The sequence below is a fragment of the Hypanus sabinus genome, chromosome 12, assembly GCF_030144855.1.
Source record: "Hypanus sabinus isolate sHypSab1 chromosome 12, sHypSab1.hap1, whole genome shotgun sequence".
Lineage (NCBI taxonomy): Eukaryota > Metazoa > Chordata > Chondrichthyes > Myliobatiformes > Dasyatidae > Hypanus > Hypanus sabinus.
In genome coordinates, this window is record NC_082717.1 from 86,777,098 (window position 1) to 86,795,232 (window position 18,135).

The 18,135-nt window shown below is 42.5% G+C and overlaps 2 protein-coding genes across 6 annotated transcripts in view; one reads left to right on the forward strand and one right to left on the reverse strand.

Annotated features, from left to right (window-relative positions):
- The window catches only part of pcmt (protein-L-isoaspartate (D-aspartate) O-methyltransferase), a 41,755-nt gene extending 37,396 nt beyond the window's left edge, over nucleotides 1–4,359 (forward strand). For all 4 annotated transcript variants that reach the window (XR_009515181.1, XM_059986374.1, XM_059986373.1 and 1 more), the window contains one exon: nucleotides 4,001–4,359. The gene's annotated coding sequence lies outside the window, so the exon portion shown is untranslated. The remainder of the gene's footprint in view (nucleotides 1–4,000) is intronic.
- A 4,699-nt stretch (nucleotides 4,360–9,058) lies between these two features.
- lrp11 (low density lipoprotein receptor-related protein 11) overlaps nucleotides 9,059–18,135 on the reverse strand; it is a 29,555-nt gene continuing 20,478 nt past the window's right edge. The window contains exons 6-8 of one of the 2 annotated variants that reach the window (XM_059986370.1): nucleotides 14,993–15,163; nucleotides 11,048–11,140; nucleotides 9,059–9,479 (exon numbers count right to left, since the gene is read on the reverse strand). In XM_059986370.1, coding sequence (XP_059842353.1) covers nucleotides 9,325–9,479; nucleotides 11,048–11,140; nucleotides 14,993–15,163 — 419 coding nt within the window. In that variant the 3' untranslated portion in view covers nucleotides 9,059–9,324. The remainder of the gene's footprint in view (nucleotides 9,480–11,047; nucleotides 11,141–14,992; nucleotides 15,164–18,135) is intronic. The other variant, XM_059986371.1, reaches the window with a different exon arrangement.

Below are 18,135 nucleotides of genomic sequence, written 5' to 3' on the forward strand. Positions count from 1 at the left end.
GCTTCATTGCCCCCTTCTTAAATAGAAGAGTGACATTTGCAGTCTTCCAGTCCTCTGGAACCAGGCCAGAATCTATCGACTTTTGAAAGATTTGCTAATGCCTCCACAATCTCCACTGCTACTTCCTTCAGGATATGAGGGTGCATTCCATGGTACAGGAGATTTATCTACCCTTAGACGATTCAGCTTCCTGAGTACTTTCTCTGTCGTAATTGTGACTGCGCATATTTCTCTTCCCTGACACCCTTGAATGACCGGTATATTGCTGAAGTCTTCCTCAGTGAAGACTGATGCAAAATACTCATTCAGTTCCTCTGCCATCTCCTTATTTCCTATTACAATTTCTCCAGTATCATTTTCTATCGGTCCTATATCTACTGTCACCTGTCTTTTACTCTTTATATACTTGAAAAAGCTTTTAGTATCCTCTTTGATATTATTTGCTAGCTTCCTTTCATCTTTTCCATCTTAATGAACTTCTTAGTTTCCTTTTGTAAGCTTTTAAAAACTTCCGAACAGTACTCAAACAGGAGTTCTTATTGTCAAAGGGTACAGCCATGGGTACTCTCTAGTACCTGACTCTTCCCCTTCCCCTTCCCCCTCCTAACTGTCTGCCTCCCGTGGCCCTGGTGTGACCACCTGCCTGTAACTCCTCTTGATCAACTCCTCACTCTCCCTGACCAAGGAATTAGTTCTCAAGGCTAATGGTACCAAGCATTAAAACAAATTTAGAAATGTGTGGTTGTGCTGATGTTTGATGGTCCAATGGTGTGAAACATTTTGTTATCATTGAGAAGTAAATATCCTGAAAGAATGACTTGACACAGAAGACCAGTGCGTATTTTCTGGTAGAGCTAAACAAATTTGTCCCAATCTTCTGCATTTTCACCTGAGCCTTCTGATTTCCTTTCAAATTTCTCTAGTTCTCTTTTTGATCTTATTACTAGAAACAGTAATAACATTTATTATGGTGATTCCAGATTACCAATGCAATTGCTTTTAATAAGTCTTATAAGGCTATAAGATAAAGGAGTAGAATTGGGCCATTTAGCCCATTGAGTTTGCTCTGCCATTTCATCATGGCTGATCCATTTCCCTCTCAGCTGCAATCTCCTGCTTTCTCCTCATATCCCTTCATGCCCTGACTATCAAGAATCTATCAATCTCTGCCTTTATTATGCTTAATGATCTGATTTCCACAGCCGCCTGCGGCAATGAATTCCACAGATTCGCCACTCTCAGGCTAAAGAAATTCCTCCATCTAAGTTGTAATTGGGCATCCCTCTATTTTGAGGCTGTGTCCTCAGGACTTAGACTCTTCCCCCCCCCCCACCCCCAACCATAGGAAACATCCTCTCCACATCCACTCTATCAAGGCCTTTCAGCATTTGATAAAAGGTTTCAGAGATCTCACCACTCCCTCCATTCTTCAGAATTCCAGTGAGTACAGGCCCAGAACTATCAAATGCCCTCATATATAAGCCTTTCAATTTGGACTCATTTTTGTGAACCTCATTTGATCCTTCCCCAATGTCAGTGCATCTTTTCTTAGATAAGGGGTCCAGAACTACTCTCAATACTCCAAGTGCCTCATAAAGCCTTTTCTAGTCCTCACAAAATGAATGCTAATATCCCATTTGCCTTCCTCACCACCAACTCAACCTGCAAATTAACTTTTTGGGAATCCTGCATGAGATTCCGTTAGGACTTCAGATTTTTTTTTGAACTTTCTCTCCAGTTAGAAAATAGTCTATACTTTTATTTCTTCTACCAAACTGCATTACCGTACACTTCCAGACACTGTATGCCATCTGCCACTTCTAATCTAAACTCTTCTGTATTCTCTCTGGTTCCTCAAAACTACCTACCCATCTTTGTGTCAGCTGCAAACTTGGCCACAAAGCCATCACTTTTGTCATCCAAATCATTGAAGTATCGCATGAAAAGAAGCAGCCCAACAGACCCCTGTGGAACACTACTAGTCACTGGCAGCCAACCAGAAAAAGTTCCCTTTGTTCCCACACTTTGACTCCTGCTAATTAGCCAATGCTCTATCCATGTTTGGAACTTTCCTGTAGTGCCATGGACTCTTCACTTATTAAGCAGCTTGTCAAAGGCCTTCTGAAAATCCAAATACACAACATCAACCAATTCTGTTTTGTCTATTCTGCTTGTTCTTCGAAAGAAATCTGAGATTTGTCAGGCAAGATTTTCCCTTAAGGAAACCATGCTGACTACAGCCTATTCTGTCAAGTGCCTCCAAGTACCTTCAGACCTCATCTTTAATAACCAATTCCAACATCTTCCCAACCACTGAGATCAGACTAACTGGCCTATAATTTCCTTTCTTTTGTTTGTCTCCCTTCCTGAAAAAGAGTAGTACTTGCAATTTTCCAGTCCTTTGGAACCATGCTAGAATCCATTCATTCTTAAAAGTATCTCTTTAGCTACCTCTTTCTGAACCCTGGTGTGATGCACCTTTCAATTTCCTAAGCATCTTTTTCCTAGTAATGCCAACTTCACACACTCCTGCCCTCTGACACTTTCGAATTTCTAGAATAGTGCTAGTATCTTACACAGTGAAGACTGATGCAAATACTTATTCAGTTCATCCTTGTCCTCCATGATACTTTTCCTATGGTTCTGGTAGTTATTTGCCAATTGCCAGAAATGTGTGATCTTTGCTTAATGAGCCTTCCGCCACTGGAAATGATTTCAAAAAGCAACCAAGGAAAAAAACATTATTATTATTAACTTTATAAAACCATTTCCTAATCTTCTCTACTGAAAGGTGTCCTGCAAATTCTCCCTCTAATGTTCAATAAAATTCCTGTTTGCATGTCTGGATTCTTTAATATAGGTGTCCAGAATTCAACACATTGAGATTTAGCCATGGAAATTTCTTTTAACTCTTCCTGCACTCATTTGTTCATCTGACCAGAAGTCGCATTAAACTTCAAAAATGTTTGATACAATTATCTCTATCACCGTTTCAATCCCTTTGTATCGCCATCCCTTTAGTTTTCTTGCCTCAGTCTTCCTACCAAAATGCTGTATATCATTCCATTTGTCTTGCATTACTTCTCATCTGCCTTTTGTTGTTAATTTCACAAATTCCTAATCTTCCTGCTGTTGATCTATGTGCATGAATTGTTTACTGTGAGTATTATCATTTGAAAATGCCTTGTTTTGCCAATGTCCCAGGTATTAATGTACACCAAAAATAGTGGGCCTTCTATAGACTATAAGATATGCAACTTCTAGTCTATGAAAACTGCTGTTCAGCAACTCTAAAGGAAATAAATTAGACAGTTTTGTATCCATGCTGCCCTTCAATCCCTTTTAATCTGTTGACAAATTTGCATATTCCATCAATTCGGCAGTTAGATATGGATAGACTTGGTGTTGAATGCCCAGCTGACCACTAGGCACATACAAATTGCTGCAATCTTTGTGGAGGGCCAAAAATAAATGAAGCTAAATGGTCAGGATGGTATTTCACTAACCCTTTCTGCTTGAAGATATTGTGCCCTCATCTGTTACCTATGGACAAGTGGAGTTGAGGGGAAATTGCTGTAATGAGATCTGTATAGCTTATTAATGTTTGGATTCTTTCTTTACTACCATTAGTACACTTAAGTTGCAAGATCCCATGTTTACAAACATTTTTCATCCAGCTGGGCAACTATTGCACACTATGATCAAGTTAAGTGCATTCCCTTGAGTAGGTCTCTGACCAAAACCACAATAATATATTAATCTGAAACCACTGGGAAAGAAGATCATTTTGGCCCATTGAATCAGAGTTTTAGTTGTTAAGCTAAGAAAGTTTCTCTACCCACAATGCCCCATTTTCTGAGCACCACCATCACTTGTCTTCAGCTTTGCTCAAACAAAAGTGTATTCTGCTAAATTAAATGTAATCCATTTTATTTTAAAATGTAAGCACTCTTAGATGAGTTGATTATGCTCCAACTTAACTCTTGTTTTAAATTCACAGGGATGAAATGTGAAGCTTCATCTGTGTGCTCAGAACCTGACATTAATGTGGAGTGGATATCTCCTGTTCTAAATGCTTTGAAAAATGACAGCATTGCAGCTTGTTTTGGACTTATACACACACAATCACACACTCATACTTAATGATTTGTGTGGAGCAGTGTTCTTTTAATAGTTCAACAAACTAGCCTGGGAAAAGAACTGCTGTGAAGAGTAAAAATAATACATCCAGCGCTGGGAGAAGTTTTCTGAGGCTTGGTTTAGTTTTCAAACTGGCAAGAGTGAAGCTACAGCAAGGAAGGCCAGTAGAAGTGTGGTGTGGCTAGTTAACCCCCCACCCCCACCACCCCAAATGATAAATGTTCATATCTAGCACCAATACAACATACTGTTTGCATTCATGCTGCATATGCAAGAGCTTTCTATATGCAGTCATAACCAAGCACTAAACTCTTCAGATTGTGATGCACCATGAGTTGCTGTCAAGATAACCCATGTTTCATGTTGCTGAAATCGAGCCTCCCAAGCACTACATGCTAATGGCAGCTATTACACTGACTGTAAAATTGGATTTGGACATATTGATGCTTTCAAACAGTTAAGTTCTGTACTGCTATTCCACTGCTTTATTGCTTCAGTTGAATGTTGTGAAATGAATGTTGCTGTAGGAGCTCTTCATATTTTGAATTGCAATTAAATTTCCTCAGTGTATGCATTTCTTGCTTTGCCAAATAAATTTTAGTGGATGAATTGATTTGAATTTTTAAAATATTTTATTCTGGGGGTAAAACAGTAACATTATGGAACCGCTACTTTTTTGTATGCCTTTTTACGATAAATACTCCTATGAGTGTATTCCCTGTTGTTTCAAACTTCCACATTCCTCATTCCTTAACTGTTCCTTCTAAGCAACTGGATGTCCCTGCTGAGCTCATTTTCTTCTGTCTAGTCCTTTCAACCAGTTTTCCATTTATCTTCTCATTTGGCAAGCCCATCTTCTTTGTCATTCTACAGGTAATTACATTTTGAGGCTCACTGATCTTTAATTTTTCTTTTGAAGAGGATAATGGTTTGGTTCAAAAGTCCTCGAAGCCAAGAGTTTGAAGGAGCATGACTGTAGTTGGAGCAGGACAATTCCTTAACTGTACAAGTCCTCCTTGAGTCCTTGTTTAAATCATGGTATTCAGTAGCTTGCCTTCCTATCAGTGCTCAAAGTTTACTTTCTATGGATTTGCAATCCAGATGTTCACTGTTTGGAATGTGTGCTTATTGCACTGTGCTACTGTTGTTTTTTGGAAGAGATGTAACTGATGCCTTTTCTGCCCTCTGCTGGTTATGAAAGAGCCAGCCATCTTTTAAAATAGAAGGGTTCTTCTTGCAATACCTGGGCTTTGGTTATTGCACCCCCTGCAGATTTCCCTGAATATCAGGCTTATCATTAAAGCTTGCTTCTGAAGTTTTGTACTGTAGCCTTGAAGCAGATTAATGGGTAGGAGTGGTTTGTTTGGGAAAGGAGGAGGGTATTGGTGGAAATCCTGACAGCTATTTCAACTGCTAAAGCATAATTGGTTTTCTAATTGCAAGACTGGTCAAGCAGATTAAAATTTAGCATTTAGTTCAATCTTCTAGCAGGCAGCAGGTTCAAGGTAGTTTTCAGCCACTAGCTAAATGGGAGATAGGTATCGAGGCTTTTAACCAATATCATTTTTATTCTCATTAGGCAGAAATTCTAAAGCAACAGTAGTTCATTTTTATGGGTCTAAAAGTGCAATTTGTTCCAGCCTCCATTAGTAATGCAGGAGGTACTTTGAATGAGTGGTTGAGGAACTGATCAGTGTACACTAGGAAAATTGTCACCAATGTTCAAGTAACTATGGATTTGAATCCTTCATAGAACAGTACAGCACAGGGACAAACCCTTTGGCCCCACTATGTGTGTGCTGTGATGGCAATCTAATTAATCGTAATCCCATCTGCTGGTTTTGAATGTATCAGATGTTGCTATCATATCTGCTTCTACCTCTTCCCATGGCAGCATGTTCCAGACAGCTACCATTCTGAATCAACCCATACTCATCTTAAAATTATACCCTTAGTATTTGATGTTTCCACATTGCTGGGGTGGGGTGGGGAGATCTACCATTTTTGCTAGCTGCTGGTGCCAACTCTAGTGATTTGCATGATTGGGTTGTGTAATTGGTATTCAGGTGGAACTGAGCCGAGTCATTTTCTCCAACACAGTCTACATCCACCTCTGCCATCCATCTGCATTGGTTCACCTGGATGATTTCTCACAATCCAGCTGTTCCAAGCCAGCACTGGCCAACATCCCAGCCTTTGCAAACCCATTCTTCCAGTGGAAAGGCAGCTTTTAAACATTGAGACACATAATGAGCTGCATGACTCACTAAACCTATTCCCGGAAAGGTAAGTGTCTCCTATGTGTCCCAAACTACATGTTATCAGCAGATATAGGGTGATCTTTATTTCTGCAGCTTTGCCTATGGCACTGGTATTTATGATGGAGCTGTGAAAGAGCCACTGATAGAAAGTGCATTGTTTGCCACAGCCATTTTCAAATTTCAAAGTAGATTTATTATCAAGTATACTACCTTGAGATTAATTTTCTTGGAGACATTTACAGTAAAAAAAAAAGAAAAAACTAAACAGACTAACAACCAGTGTACAAAAGACTGCAAAAATAAATATAAATAAATAAAAACTAACAATATTAAGAACATGAGTTGTAGAGTCCTTGAAAGAAGTCCATATGTTGTGATATCAGTGCAGAATTGAGGTGAGTGAAATTACCAATGCCAGTTCAGGAGCCTGATGGTTGATGGATAATGGTTTCTGAATCTTGTGGTGTGGGACCTAGGGTTATTGCTTTCTTGTGGCAGTGCTCTGAGTAGGTGTGCTTGGGATTAATTTTGTTGCATTGTTATCATTGAATCAAATTCCTGAGATGCTTCCTGGAGATGTAGGCGGATACTCATGATTTTTAAGAAGTATATTGACAAAGTGAATTTAAGGATTTACCCCTTTGCTGCATGGACAACACAGTAGTGTAGTCTTTAGCGCTTCACTTTACAGTGCCAGCGATCACTGAGTGGGGCTTGAGTCTTGCCGCTGCTGTATAGAGATCTTCCATTCTCCCTGCAACCATGTGGATTTCCTCCCACATTCCAGAGACGTATGCTTAATAATTTGTGGGCTGTCAAGTACAATCCTTATTGATTTAATATAGTACAACACATTTCATTCTATGTTTTGCTTTACAAATTACAAAACTTATCTTTATGAACTACATTTGATAAGGTCCCTCATAGGAGATTGGTGGGTAAAATCAAAGCTCGTGGCATTGGTGGGAAGACATTGACATGGATAGAAAACTGGTTGGCAGATAGAAAGCAAAGGGTAGCAGTGAATGGGTGTTTCTCGGAATGGCAGGTGGTGACCAGTGGGGTGCCATAGGGCTCGGTATTGGGACCACAGCTGTTTATGATTTACATCAATGATTTAGATGAAGGCATTGAGAATAACATCAGCAAGTTTGCTGAAGATACTAAGCTGGGTGGCAGTGTGACGTGATGAGGATGTTAGGAGAATTCAGGGCGACTTGGATAGGCTGAGTGAGTGGGCAGATACTCGGCAGATACTCGGCAGATGACGTTTAATGTGAATAAGTGTGAGGTTATCCACTTTGGGAGTAAGAACAGGAAGGTAGATTATTATCTGAACGGTGTAGAGTTAGGTAAGGGAGAAATACAAAGAGATCTAGGAGTCCTTGTTCGTCAGTCACTGAAGATGAATGGGCAAGTGCAGCAGGCAGTGAAGAAGGCTAATGGAATGTTGGCCTTTATTACAAAGGGAATTGAGTACAAGAGCAAGGAAATCCTCTTGCATTTGTACAGAGCCCTGATGAGACCACACCTGGAGTATTGTGTACAGTTTTGGTCTCCAGGGTTAAGGAAGGACATCCTGGCTGTAGAGGAAGTACAGCGTGGATTCACGAGGTTAATTCCTGGGATGTCAGGACTGTCTTACGCAGAGAGGTTAGAGAGACTGGGCTTGTACACGCTGGAATTAAGGAGATTAAGAGGGGATCTGATTGAAACATATAAGATTATTAAGAGATTGGACAAGATAGAGGCAGGAAATATGTTCCAGATGCTGGGAGAGTCCAGTACCAGAGGGCATGGTTTGAGAATAAGGGGTAGGTCATTTAGGACAGAGTTAAGGAAAAACTTCTCCCAGAGAGTTGTGGGGGTGTGGAATGCACTGCCTCGGAAGGTAGTGGAGGCCAATTCTCTGGATGCTTTCAAGAAGGAGCTAGATAGGTATCTTACTGATAGGGGAATCAAGGGATATGGGGACAAGGCAGGAACCGTGTATTGATAGTAGATGATCAGCCATGATCTCAAAATGGCGGTGCAGGCTCGAAGGGCTGAATGGTCTACTTCTGCACCTATTGTCTATAAAGTAGTATGGCATCTAACCATCTCTTCCCCAGACAACACAATATTCAAGTAGAGATTTCAGCTGTGATGTGAAGCAAATAACATTGGACAATTTGAACTAGTTAAACTCGGCAAATACTATTTATTTACTGTTGATCAGTGGAATCTTCTGATTATCAAGTTCAACAGCTTGTGCACAGCATAAACTGTACCTGCCAGGCAAATGACAACCACCTAGATTAGGATCCTCTAAAATCCTGCGCAATTTGCTGCAATAATATTTTAACGGTAACTTCTCTCCCAATTTTCCACATTCCTACTGTGGATTACCCAAATGATCACAAAGATGATGATAGAAGCAGAGCACCAGGTGATTAAAAATCTTTCTTAAAACAACATGGGAAGGAATGGAACTGACCATATTGCAGCAGAGATGTGTCCCTCCCGTGCAGAAGATGCAGAGTGCATGGAGGAACCCAGTGACACTTATGGGTGGCATGGAACCTTTTGGTCAATGGGATGAAATGCTTGGAGCTCCTGATTAAAAGCAACCCTCTTCTGAACGACAGGAGCAAGAGAAATGAGTTTCAGACAAGGCAACAAGTATAAAACATTTTACTGGCAAGGCTGTTAGAAGCATGTCACTGTAGCAATAGAGCTGGTTCGGTCTCAAAACTGGTTTTGAGATACAGCCCAACAAGCCAGACTTGCCAGTGTGATTAGGAAGGAATGAAATTCAGACTTCTATACTGATCCACGTAGTCATTTAAATAATCACATGCACACAGATTGATTTGTTTCACATTGCCACAATGATTATGATGAGGAAGAGTTACTCCTGTACCATGCGGGGGGGTGGGGGGGATCACAGGTACATGCCATTGATCAGATAGTCTGATTCCTCAGAGGTGATGGGCCGGACTTTCTTCAGCTTACGTTTCACCAGCTGGAGCCGGCAGATGATCATTAGCAAGAGCAGGGCGGTGATGGCAAGTCCCAGGGCCAAAGGCAGCACTGCTCCTGCAAGGCAAGTTTAGTTGCTCAGTCAGCTTCCTTATGCATGTTCAGATTAACAAAGGTTGGGCATGGAGGGGAGAGGGGAAAGGGGAATCTCACCAGGGAAGGGATTATGATGGGAAATGGAAAGGGTTGGAAGGAAATGCAGTGGGAGGGGGGTAAATCTAACCTGGTTCCACAAAACCACTACAGTAGTCATGAAGGCACAGCAATGTCTACATTTTCTGAGGAGACTGAGGTGTGCAAGACTCCCCTGACCATTCTTACATCTAGACCTGGGGTTCTGTGGACACCAGGTTGGGAATCCCTGATCTCGAGTGTTCTTTCTGGCTGCATCACTGGGGCACAGAAGATGCAAGGCATCAGGCCACAAGACTCGACAGAGGGCAGTAAAAAATGCTGAGAGGATCATCTGGGTCTTTCTCCATCCATTTGTGATACTTAGTTGAAGTGCTGCAGATGAAGGGCCCAAAGCATTGTTGAGGATTCCTACCATCCATCTGACTGCCTCTGATTCACTGCTGTCAGGAAGGCTGTACAGAAACATCAGACTAGGTCTGTCTGACTGGGTAACAGCTTCTTCCCTCAGGCTGAGACGTGAATACCCTGCTATCACTGGGGTTTCACTACTAGGATAGCGAGTTGTTTACTGTTTGTTTGTGCCACATACTACATGCATTTTGGATTATATTTTATTGGCTTATTTATGGTCCTATCTTGGTGTGTGTGCTGTGCGTTTTGTGGATGTATCTGAGATGTTATTTTGTTTGTGTATATGTAGCCAGATTACAATAAACTTGAACTTGTAGTGATTTCAGCAAAGCTAGAAATTTGTGGGAATGTCATGTTCTTGGCCTTCTGGAAACAATAGACAGATGTGTTCTACATGGACTTCACAGTAGACCTCCGCTCTTCTCACATTCTCCAACAAACACAACCTCTCCTCCATCTCACATCTGGCAGATTCAGCACTTCCACATCACAACCCGATCCTTCCCCATCACATGGGCATCTCTTCCCCCATGTGTCTACACTAATTAACCCTACTCTACTTCAGGCAGCAAATGCCCTAAAAAAAAAACACTGATTACGTTGACTGTTTTCAGCCAGCGGTGGAAGCCAAATTAATAACTTAGAATGACTAAGGAATTTTAATTTTAAAAATTGCAGTTACTTGGAAAGAGGAAAGAAGTGTCAACAAATGAACAGCTTCCTCACTTAATGAATTATCCTGCTCTGATTCCTAACTACAATCTCTACATTCAATAACTAACCAATAGTAATTGCCCTTTAAGCAAAACTGCAGAAAGTAGCCATGCCCGCAAGTCCAAACCAATGGTTATTCATAAGCTGGGTTTTCTCTCTCACAGATAGATGTTGGAAATCTAAAATAAAAACAGAAAATGCTGTAAACACAACCTATCAGGCAACATTTGTGGAAAGAGAAACAACTAAAATTTCAGGTTGAAGACCCTTCAACAGTTCTGTGTTTCTCTTCCTACAGACATAGCCTGATCTGTGAGTATTTTCAGCATTCTGGTTTATTTTAGATACATGTACATGTGACTGACCTGTCTCTGGGAGTGGATGGCCTCCTTTCCTGTGGTGTATCATGACATCATCTTTATTTGTCTCAGCTGAGCTTGTCTCTGGAGTACCATTTTCTGAACAGACATTGAAAAACAAATGCAGTAGGAGGATACACAATAAAACAGTGATAAAACTATGTGCAGTAACATCAAGTTGGCAGTCTTGACCCTCTGACTATATTCCCGTATTGGTTGAAATTGGTTTACTATTACTGTTGTGAGTTAGATAGCAGGGACGGCTCAGACATAAAAGGGAGACACTGCATAGCAAAGTGGTCATCAAAGGAGTGATCTGAGGCAGAGTGGTAGGGCTTTGGCTCATTCAAGCTTCGGCAATAACGGGTCAAGGTGGGGTAAGTTACCTGTGAGGAATAGAAACAGGAAGCATCATCCCTCCCTCTCCTCTCTTCTATCATTTCGGATCTCCCCCCCCCCCCACTTTCAAATCTTTTACTATCTCATCTTTCAGTTAGTTCTGATGAAGGGTTTCTACCCGAAACGTCGACTGTATTTCTTCCTATAGATGCTGCCTGGCCTGTAGGAGAGTGTTTAACTGGAGTAAGGGGAACTATGAAGCTATCAGGCAGGAACTTGGAAGCATAAATTGGGAACAGTTGTTCTCAGGGAAATATATAGCAGAAATGTAGCAAATCTTCAGGGGATATTTGCATGGCATTCTGCACAGGTACGTTCCAATGAAACGGAAAGGATGGTAGGGTTCAGGAACCGTGGTGTACAAACTGTGTTGAAAATCTAAGTCAAGAAGAAAAGAAAAGCTTATGAAAGGTTCAAAAAACTAGGTACTGATAGAAATCTAGAAGATTATAAGGCGAGCAGGAAGGAGCTTAAGAATGAAATTAGGAGAGCCAGAAGGGGCCATGAGAAGGCCTTAGTGAGCAGGATTGAAGAAAACCCCAAGACATTCTACAAGTATGTGAAGGGCAAGAGGATAAGACATGAGAGAATAGGACCAATCAAGAGTGACAGTGTATATGGAACCAGAGGAAGTAGCAGGGGTACTTCATTAATACTTTGCTTCACTATTCACTACGGAAAAGGATCTTGGCGATTGTAGGGATGATTTACAGTGGATTAAAAAGCTTGAACATACAGTCATTAAGAAAGAGGATGTGTTGGAGCTTTTCAAAAGCATCAAGTTGGATAAGTCTCCAGGACAGATGAGCTGTAACCCAGGCTACTGTGGGAGGTGAGGGAGATTACCGAGCTTCTGGCAATGACTGTTGCATCATCAATGGGGATGGGGGAGGTTCCAGAGGATAGGAGGGTTGCAGATATTGTTCCCTTATTCAAGAAAGGGAGTTGATATAGCCCAGAGCATTATAGACCAGTGAATCTTACTTCAATGGTTGGTAAGTTGATGGAGAAGATCCTGAGAAGCAGGATTTAAGAACATTTGGAGAGGCATAATATGATTAGGAATATTCAGCATAGCTTTGTCAAAGGCAGGTTGTGCCTTACAAGCCTGATTGAATTTTTTGAGGATGTGACTAAACACACTGATGAAGGAAGAGCAGTAGATGTTGTGTATATGGATTCCAGCAAGGCATTTGATAAGCTACCCCATGCAAGGCTTATTGAGAAAGTAAGGAGGCATGGGATCTAAGGGGACCTTGCTTTGTGGATCCAGAATTGGCATACCCACAGAAGGCAAAGAGTGGTTATAGATGGGCATATTCTGCATGAAGATCGATGACCAGTGGTGTGCCTTGGGGATCTGTTCTGGGACCCCTTCTCTTTGTGATTTTTATAAAAGATTTGGATGAGGAAGTGGAGGGATGGATTAGTAAATTTGCTGATGACACAAATGTTGGGGGTGTTGCGGATAGTCTGGAGGGCTGTCAGAGGTTACAGCGGGACATTGATAGGATGCAAAACTGGGTTGAGAAGTGGCAGATGGAGTTCAACCCAGATAAGTGTGAGGTGCTTCATTTTGGTCGGTCAAACATAAATGGCAGAATATACTATTAATGGTAAGCCTCTCGGCAGTGTGTAGGATAAAGGGGATCTTGGGGTCAGAGTCCTTAGGACATTCAAAGCTGCTGCGCAAATTGACTGTGTGGTTAAGAAGGTATACAATGCAATGACCTCCATCAACCATGGGATTGAGTTTAAGAGCCAAGAGGTAATGTTACAGCTATATAGGACTCTGGTCAGATGCCACTTGGAATATCAGTTCTGGTCACCTCACTACAGGAAGGATGGGGAAACTATAGAAATAGTGCAGAGGAGATTTAGAAGGATGTTGCCTGGATTGGGGAGCATGCCGTATGAGAAAAGGTTGAGTGAACTTGGCCTTTTCTCTGCAGTGTGACAGAGGATGAGAGGCAATGATCGTGGGGATAGTCAGAGGCTTTTTCCCAGGGCTGAAACTGTTTACATGAGAGGGCACAGTTCATAGAAAATGGCAAACAGAGTTGGGGCAATATTGCACCCGTTTGACCCCAGTCTCAACCTTAAAAGGTGCTGTTTCAGAGTTGCCGTTGCTGATGACTAGTGTACTCGTGTCATTGTGTAAGAGCTGCAGGATCATGAGGTATTTCTCCAGGCACCTTATTTTAGACTACCTGTTAAAGGGCAGGGTGATTTCAAGTCAAGTGCTTTTGTAAGGTCTATGAAGGCCACATAAAGTGGGAGATTTTGTTACTGGGATTTCTCCTGCAATTGACATGCTGTAAACACCATGTCAGATATTCCTCTGGCTGGACAGAAGCCAAACTAGGACTCTGGCTTGTCGTGTCGATTCTAGGATAGCTGACACACCTTTGGATTCCACTAGACACTCAGTTCACACCTGTGGCTCCAGCTAGCTGTTTGTATGTGACAACAAGCTAGGTCAGAATAGCCAGCGGGCCTCATAACCTGGTGAGATACGAATGTGTGAAATCAGCTCTGGCAGACTGGGCAGATGAGATCAACAGTGAGATCGAATGGCCAGGAATGTGGTTCTGCGAATCTTTATGGCAAACAAAGGACATGTCAAGGCACACAAGTCATGGTCATCCACTGCTACCAAGGAAGATCCCAGTTCCTGACGACTAGTCTGATCACTGGACTCGGATTTCCAAGGTTCCAAATAGAGTGGAACTGCCCAGTGCAACAGCTTTTCAACTTCTTAAAAACTCTCTTGCACAGATCTCCTGTCATTGTTGGATATGACGGACAACAATCCAGACTGAAATCAAAAATTCATTTTGGTGCACTAGGGAGACATTTAAAAGTCTTATTACAGCAGGATAGAAGCTGTATTGAACCTGGTGTGTGGTGGGGTTTGGCCTTCTGCCCAATAGTGAGAGGATGTCTGGGGTGGGTGAGGCCTTCGATTATGCTAGCTGCTTTACAGAGTTGGTGAGAAGTATAGACAGAATCCATAGAGGGGAAGCTAGTTTCCATGATGTGCTGCGGTCTTGCAGTCACATTGAAAGTAATTGCCATTACAAACCATCATGCATTCAGATAGAATGCTTTCTATGGCACATCAATAAAGATTGGAAGCCTTCAAAGGCAGCTGAAGGGTGACCTTATACAGGGGTATATGATCATGAAGGGCATATATAAAGTGAATACTCATAGCCTTTTTCCTAGGACAGCTGAATTCGAAACTACAGGGCAGGATTGAAGGTGAGAGGGGAAAAATTCAAATGAGACCTGAAGGGCAATTTTTCATACAGTGTGATAGGTATATGAAGCATACACTCAAAGGAAGTGGTAGAGATAGGTACAATTATGGTACTTAAAAGACATTTGAACAGACACATGGATAGGAAAGGGTTCGAGAGATACAGAACAAATCAGAAAAATGAAACCAGCTCAGTTAGGCAATTTGGTCAGCATGGACTAGTGCCAAAGGGGCTATATTCCTGTGCTGTACAACTGATATCTCTAATACAAATTGAGGGGAATGTTTACCTTGTGTTCCTACACATTGTGTCTTACAGTCCAGCTCCTGCAGAAAGTTATTCCGATTGCCCTTGCACCCACTGTAGGTGAAATGTTTGCAGGTTCCTGAGGTGCTATCAAAATACCAGCGTGGAAAATTGCCTTCACAGGTTCCCATAGTAGGAGGAGCCAAGCAGTAGTCTGCCAACAGAAATAAACAGCTAGCTTTTTACGCAGCACATTTCATTGTGTGCCGTGTCGTTTGACATGAAGGACTATGGTCCCATGAAAAATTTGCCAAGAATGATCATGGCAGCATGCCCCTGATTGTTCTTGGCAAATTTTTCTACACAAGTGGTTTGCCATTGCCTTCTTCTGGGCAGTGTCTTTACAAGACAGGTTGCCCCAGCCATGATCAATACTATTCAGAGATTGTCTGCCTGGCGTCAGTGGTTGCATAACCAGGATTTGTGTTACGCACCAGCTGCTCCCAAGGCTAAATGTGACCCTGATTGGTGTGGGGGGGAGGCGAGAGAGGAAGCAGGGAGGGGCTAAACAGGTACTACACCTTGTACAAGGGTGACCTGCGGGAACGAAGTACCCTACACCTCCCTTACTAGAGGTGTATCTCCACTCTGTCACCCATGCAGCATTTGGACAAAGAAAAGAATTTATGAAGCATTTTAAAGGGGGCGAGGGGTTGACCTCTGAATACTCTTAGTCTGTTAACACCACACAGTTAAAATCATGGTCTCTCTCTGCCCCTGATCTGGTAAGCAGCAAGACCCTCATTTTTCACACTTAAACATGTCCTTTTCGGCCAGTTTTGCACATTACGTAATTTGAACTCAACCCAAACTCTGCCACTAATATTTCCCTTTCACTTAAAGTTCATACACTAACCCCCTCCAATGCTATGGTAAAAGAGATAGAATTGTGATCACTATCTCCAAAATGCTCTCCCACTGAGACCTGACACCTGACCAGGTTCATTTCCCAATACCAGATCAAGTACAGCCTCTCCTCTTGCAGGCTTATCTACATATTGTGTTAAGAAACCTTGTTGAACACACCTAACAAACTCCACCCCATCCAAACCCCTCACTCTAGGGAGTGTCAATCAGTATTTGGGAAACTAAAATCTCCCACCACAACAACCCTGTGGTGGTGAAAACTCCTTTCCAGAATGTCTCCCCATCTGCACCTCAATTTCCCTGTTACTGTTGGGTAGTCTATAAAAAAAACAAGCAGTAGAGTTATTGACCCCGTCCTTTTCCTAACTTCCACCCACAGAGACTCCATAGACAACTCCTCCATGACTTCTTCCTTTTCTGCAGCCGTGACACTATCTCTGATCAGCAGTGCTACACCCCCACCTCTTTTGCCTCCCTCCCTGTCCCTTCTGAAACATCAAAAGCCTGACACTTGAAGTAGCCATTCCTGCCCGTGCATCATCCAAGTCTCTGTAATGGCCACAACATCGTAGCTCCAAATACTGATCCACGCTCTAAGCTCATCCACTTTATTCATAACAGTCCTTGCATTAAAATAGACACATCTCAATCCATCAGTCCAAATGCATCCCTTCTCTATCACCTGCCCTATCCCTTTCGTGCTGTCTCCAAGCTTTCCTGTTTGTGAGCTAACCTTCCCAGTCACTTCAGTTTGGTTCCCACTCCCCAGCAATTCGAGTTTAAAGTCTCCCCAGTAGCCTTTGCAAACCTCCCTGACAGGATATTGGTCCCCCTCAGATTCAAGTGCAATCTGTCCTTTTTGTACAGGCCACCAGAAGAGGTCCCAATAATCCAGAAATCTGAATCCATGACCCCTGCTCCAATCCCTTAGCCACGTATTTATCCTCCACCTCATTCTATTCCTACACTGTCACGTGGCAAGGGCAGTAATCCTGAAATAACTACCTTTGAGGTCCTGCTTCTCAACTTCCTTCATAACTCCCTGTAGTCTTCTTTCAAGGCCTCCTCCCTTTTCCTACCTATGTCATTGGTACTAATATGTACCACGACCTCTGGCTGTTCTCCTTCCCACTTCAAGGTATCATGGACGTGATCAGAAAGATCCCTGACCCTAGCATCTGGGAGGCAAACTACCATCCACGTTTCTTTCCTGCGTCCAAAGAATCTCCCATCTGACCCCCTAACTATAGAGTCCCCTATTACTGCTGCCATCTTCTTCCATTTCCCTACCCTTCTGAGCCACAGGGCCGGATTCTGTGCCAGAGGCGCGGCCACAGTTACTTCCCCCAGGTAGGCCATCTTCCCCAACAGTACTCAAACAGGAGTACTTATTGTTAAGGGGGACAGCCACTGGGGTACTCTCTAGCACCTGCTTCTTGCCCTTCCCTCTCCTGACTGTTACCCACTTGTCTGTCTCCCCAGGCCCCGGAGTGACTACCTGCCTATAGCTCCTCTCTATCACCTCCTCACTCTCCCTAACCAGATGAAGGTCATCAAGCTGCATCTCCAGTTCCCTAACGCAGTCCCTAAGGAGCTATAGCTCGATGCACCTAGCACAGATATGGCTGTCAGGAAGCTGGGAGTCTCCAGGACTTCCCATGTCTAACACAGAGCACAGAAAACTGGCCTCACACACATTCTTTCTGTCTGTATTCTAATCGCCTAAGCCTTCCTACTCTGTCTCCCACTACTTCGTCACCCGCTCCATAAATCTTTTTTTTTAAACTGTTCCCGCTGTTCTCACTGGCCGATCTCCACACGCTTGCGCAGTCATGCCCCGTTCAAACTGCTGAAAAAATAACCCTTCATGCCCAGACCAATCAAGAATCTATCAACCTCTGCCTTAAACCTACATAAAGACTGAGCCTCCGTAGCTGCCTGTGACAAAGAATTCCACAGATTCATTACTCACTGGCTAAAGAAATTCCTCATCACATTTTAAAAGATCCCTTTACTCTGAGGCTGTGTCCTCTAGTCTTAGACTCTTCCATCATAGGAAAAATCATCTCCACATTCATTCTATCAAGGCTTTCATTTATCAATAGGTTTCAATGAGATCATCCCTCATTTTTTTGAATTCTAGTGAATACAGGCCCAGAGCCATCAAACACCCTTCATATTCTGGAATCATTTTCGTGAACCTCCTCTGAATCCCCTCCACTTTCAAAGATAAGGGGCCTCTTTCATCTGTCCATTTCC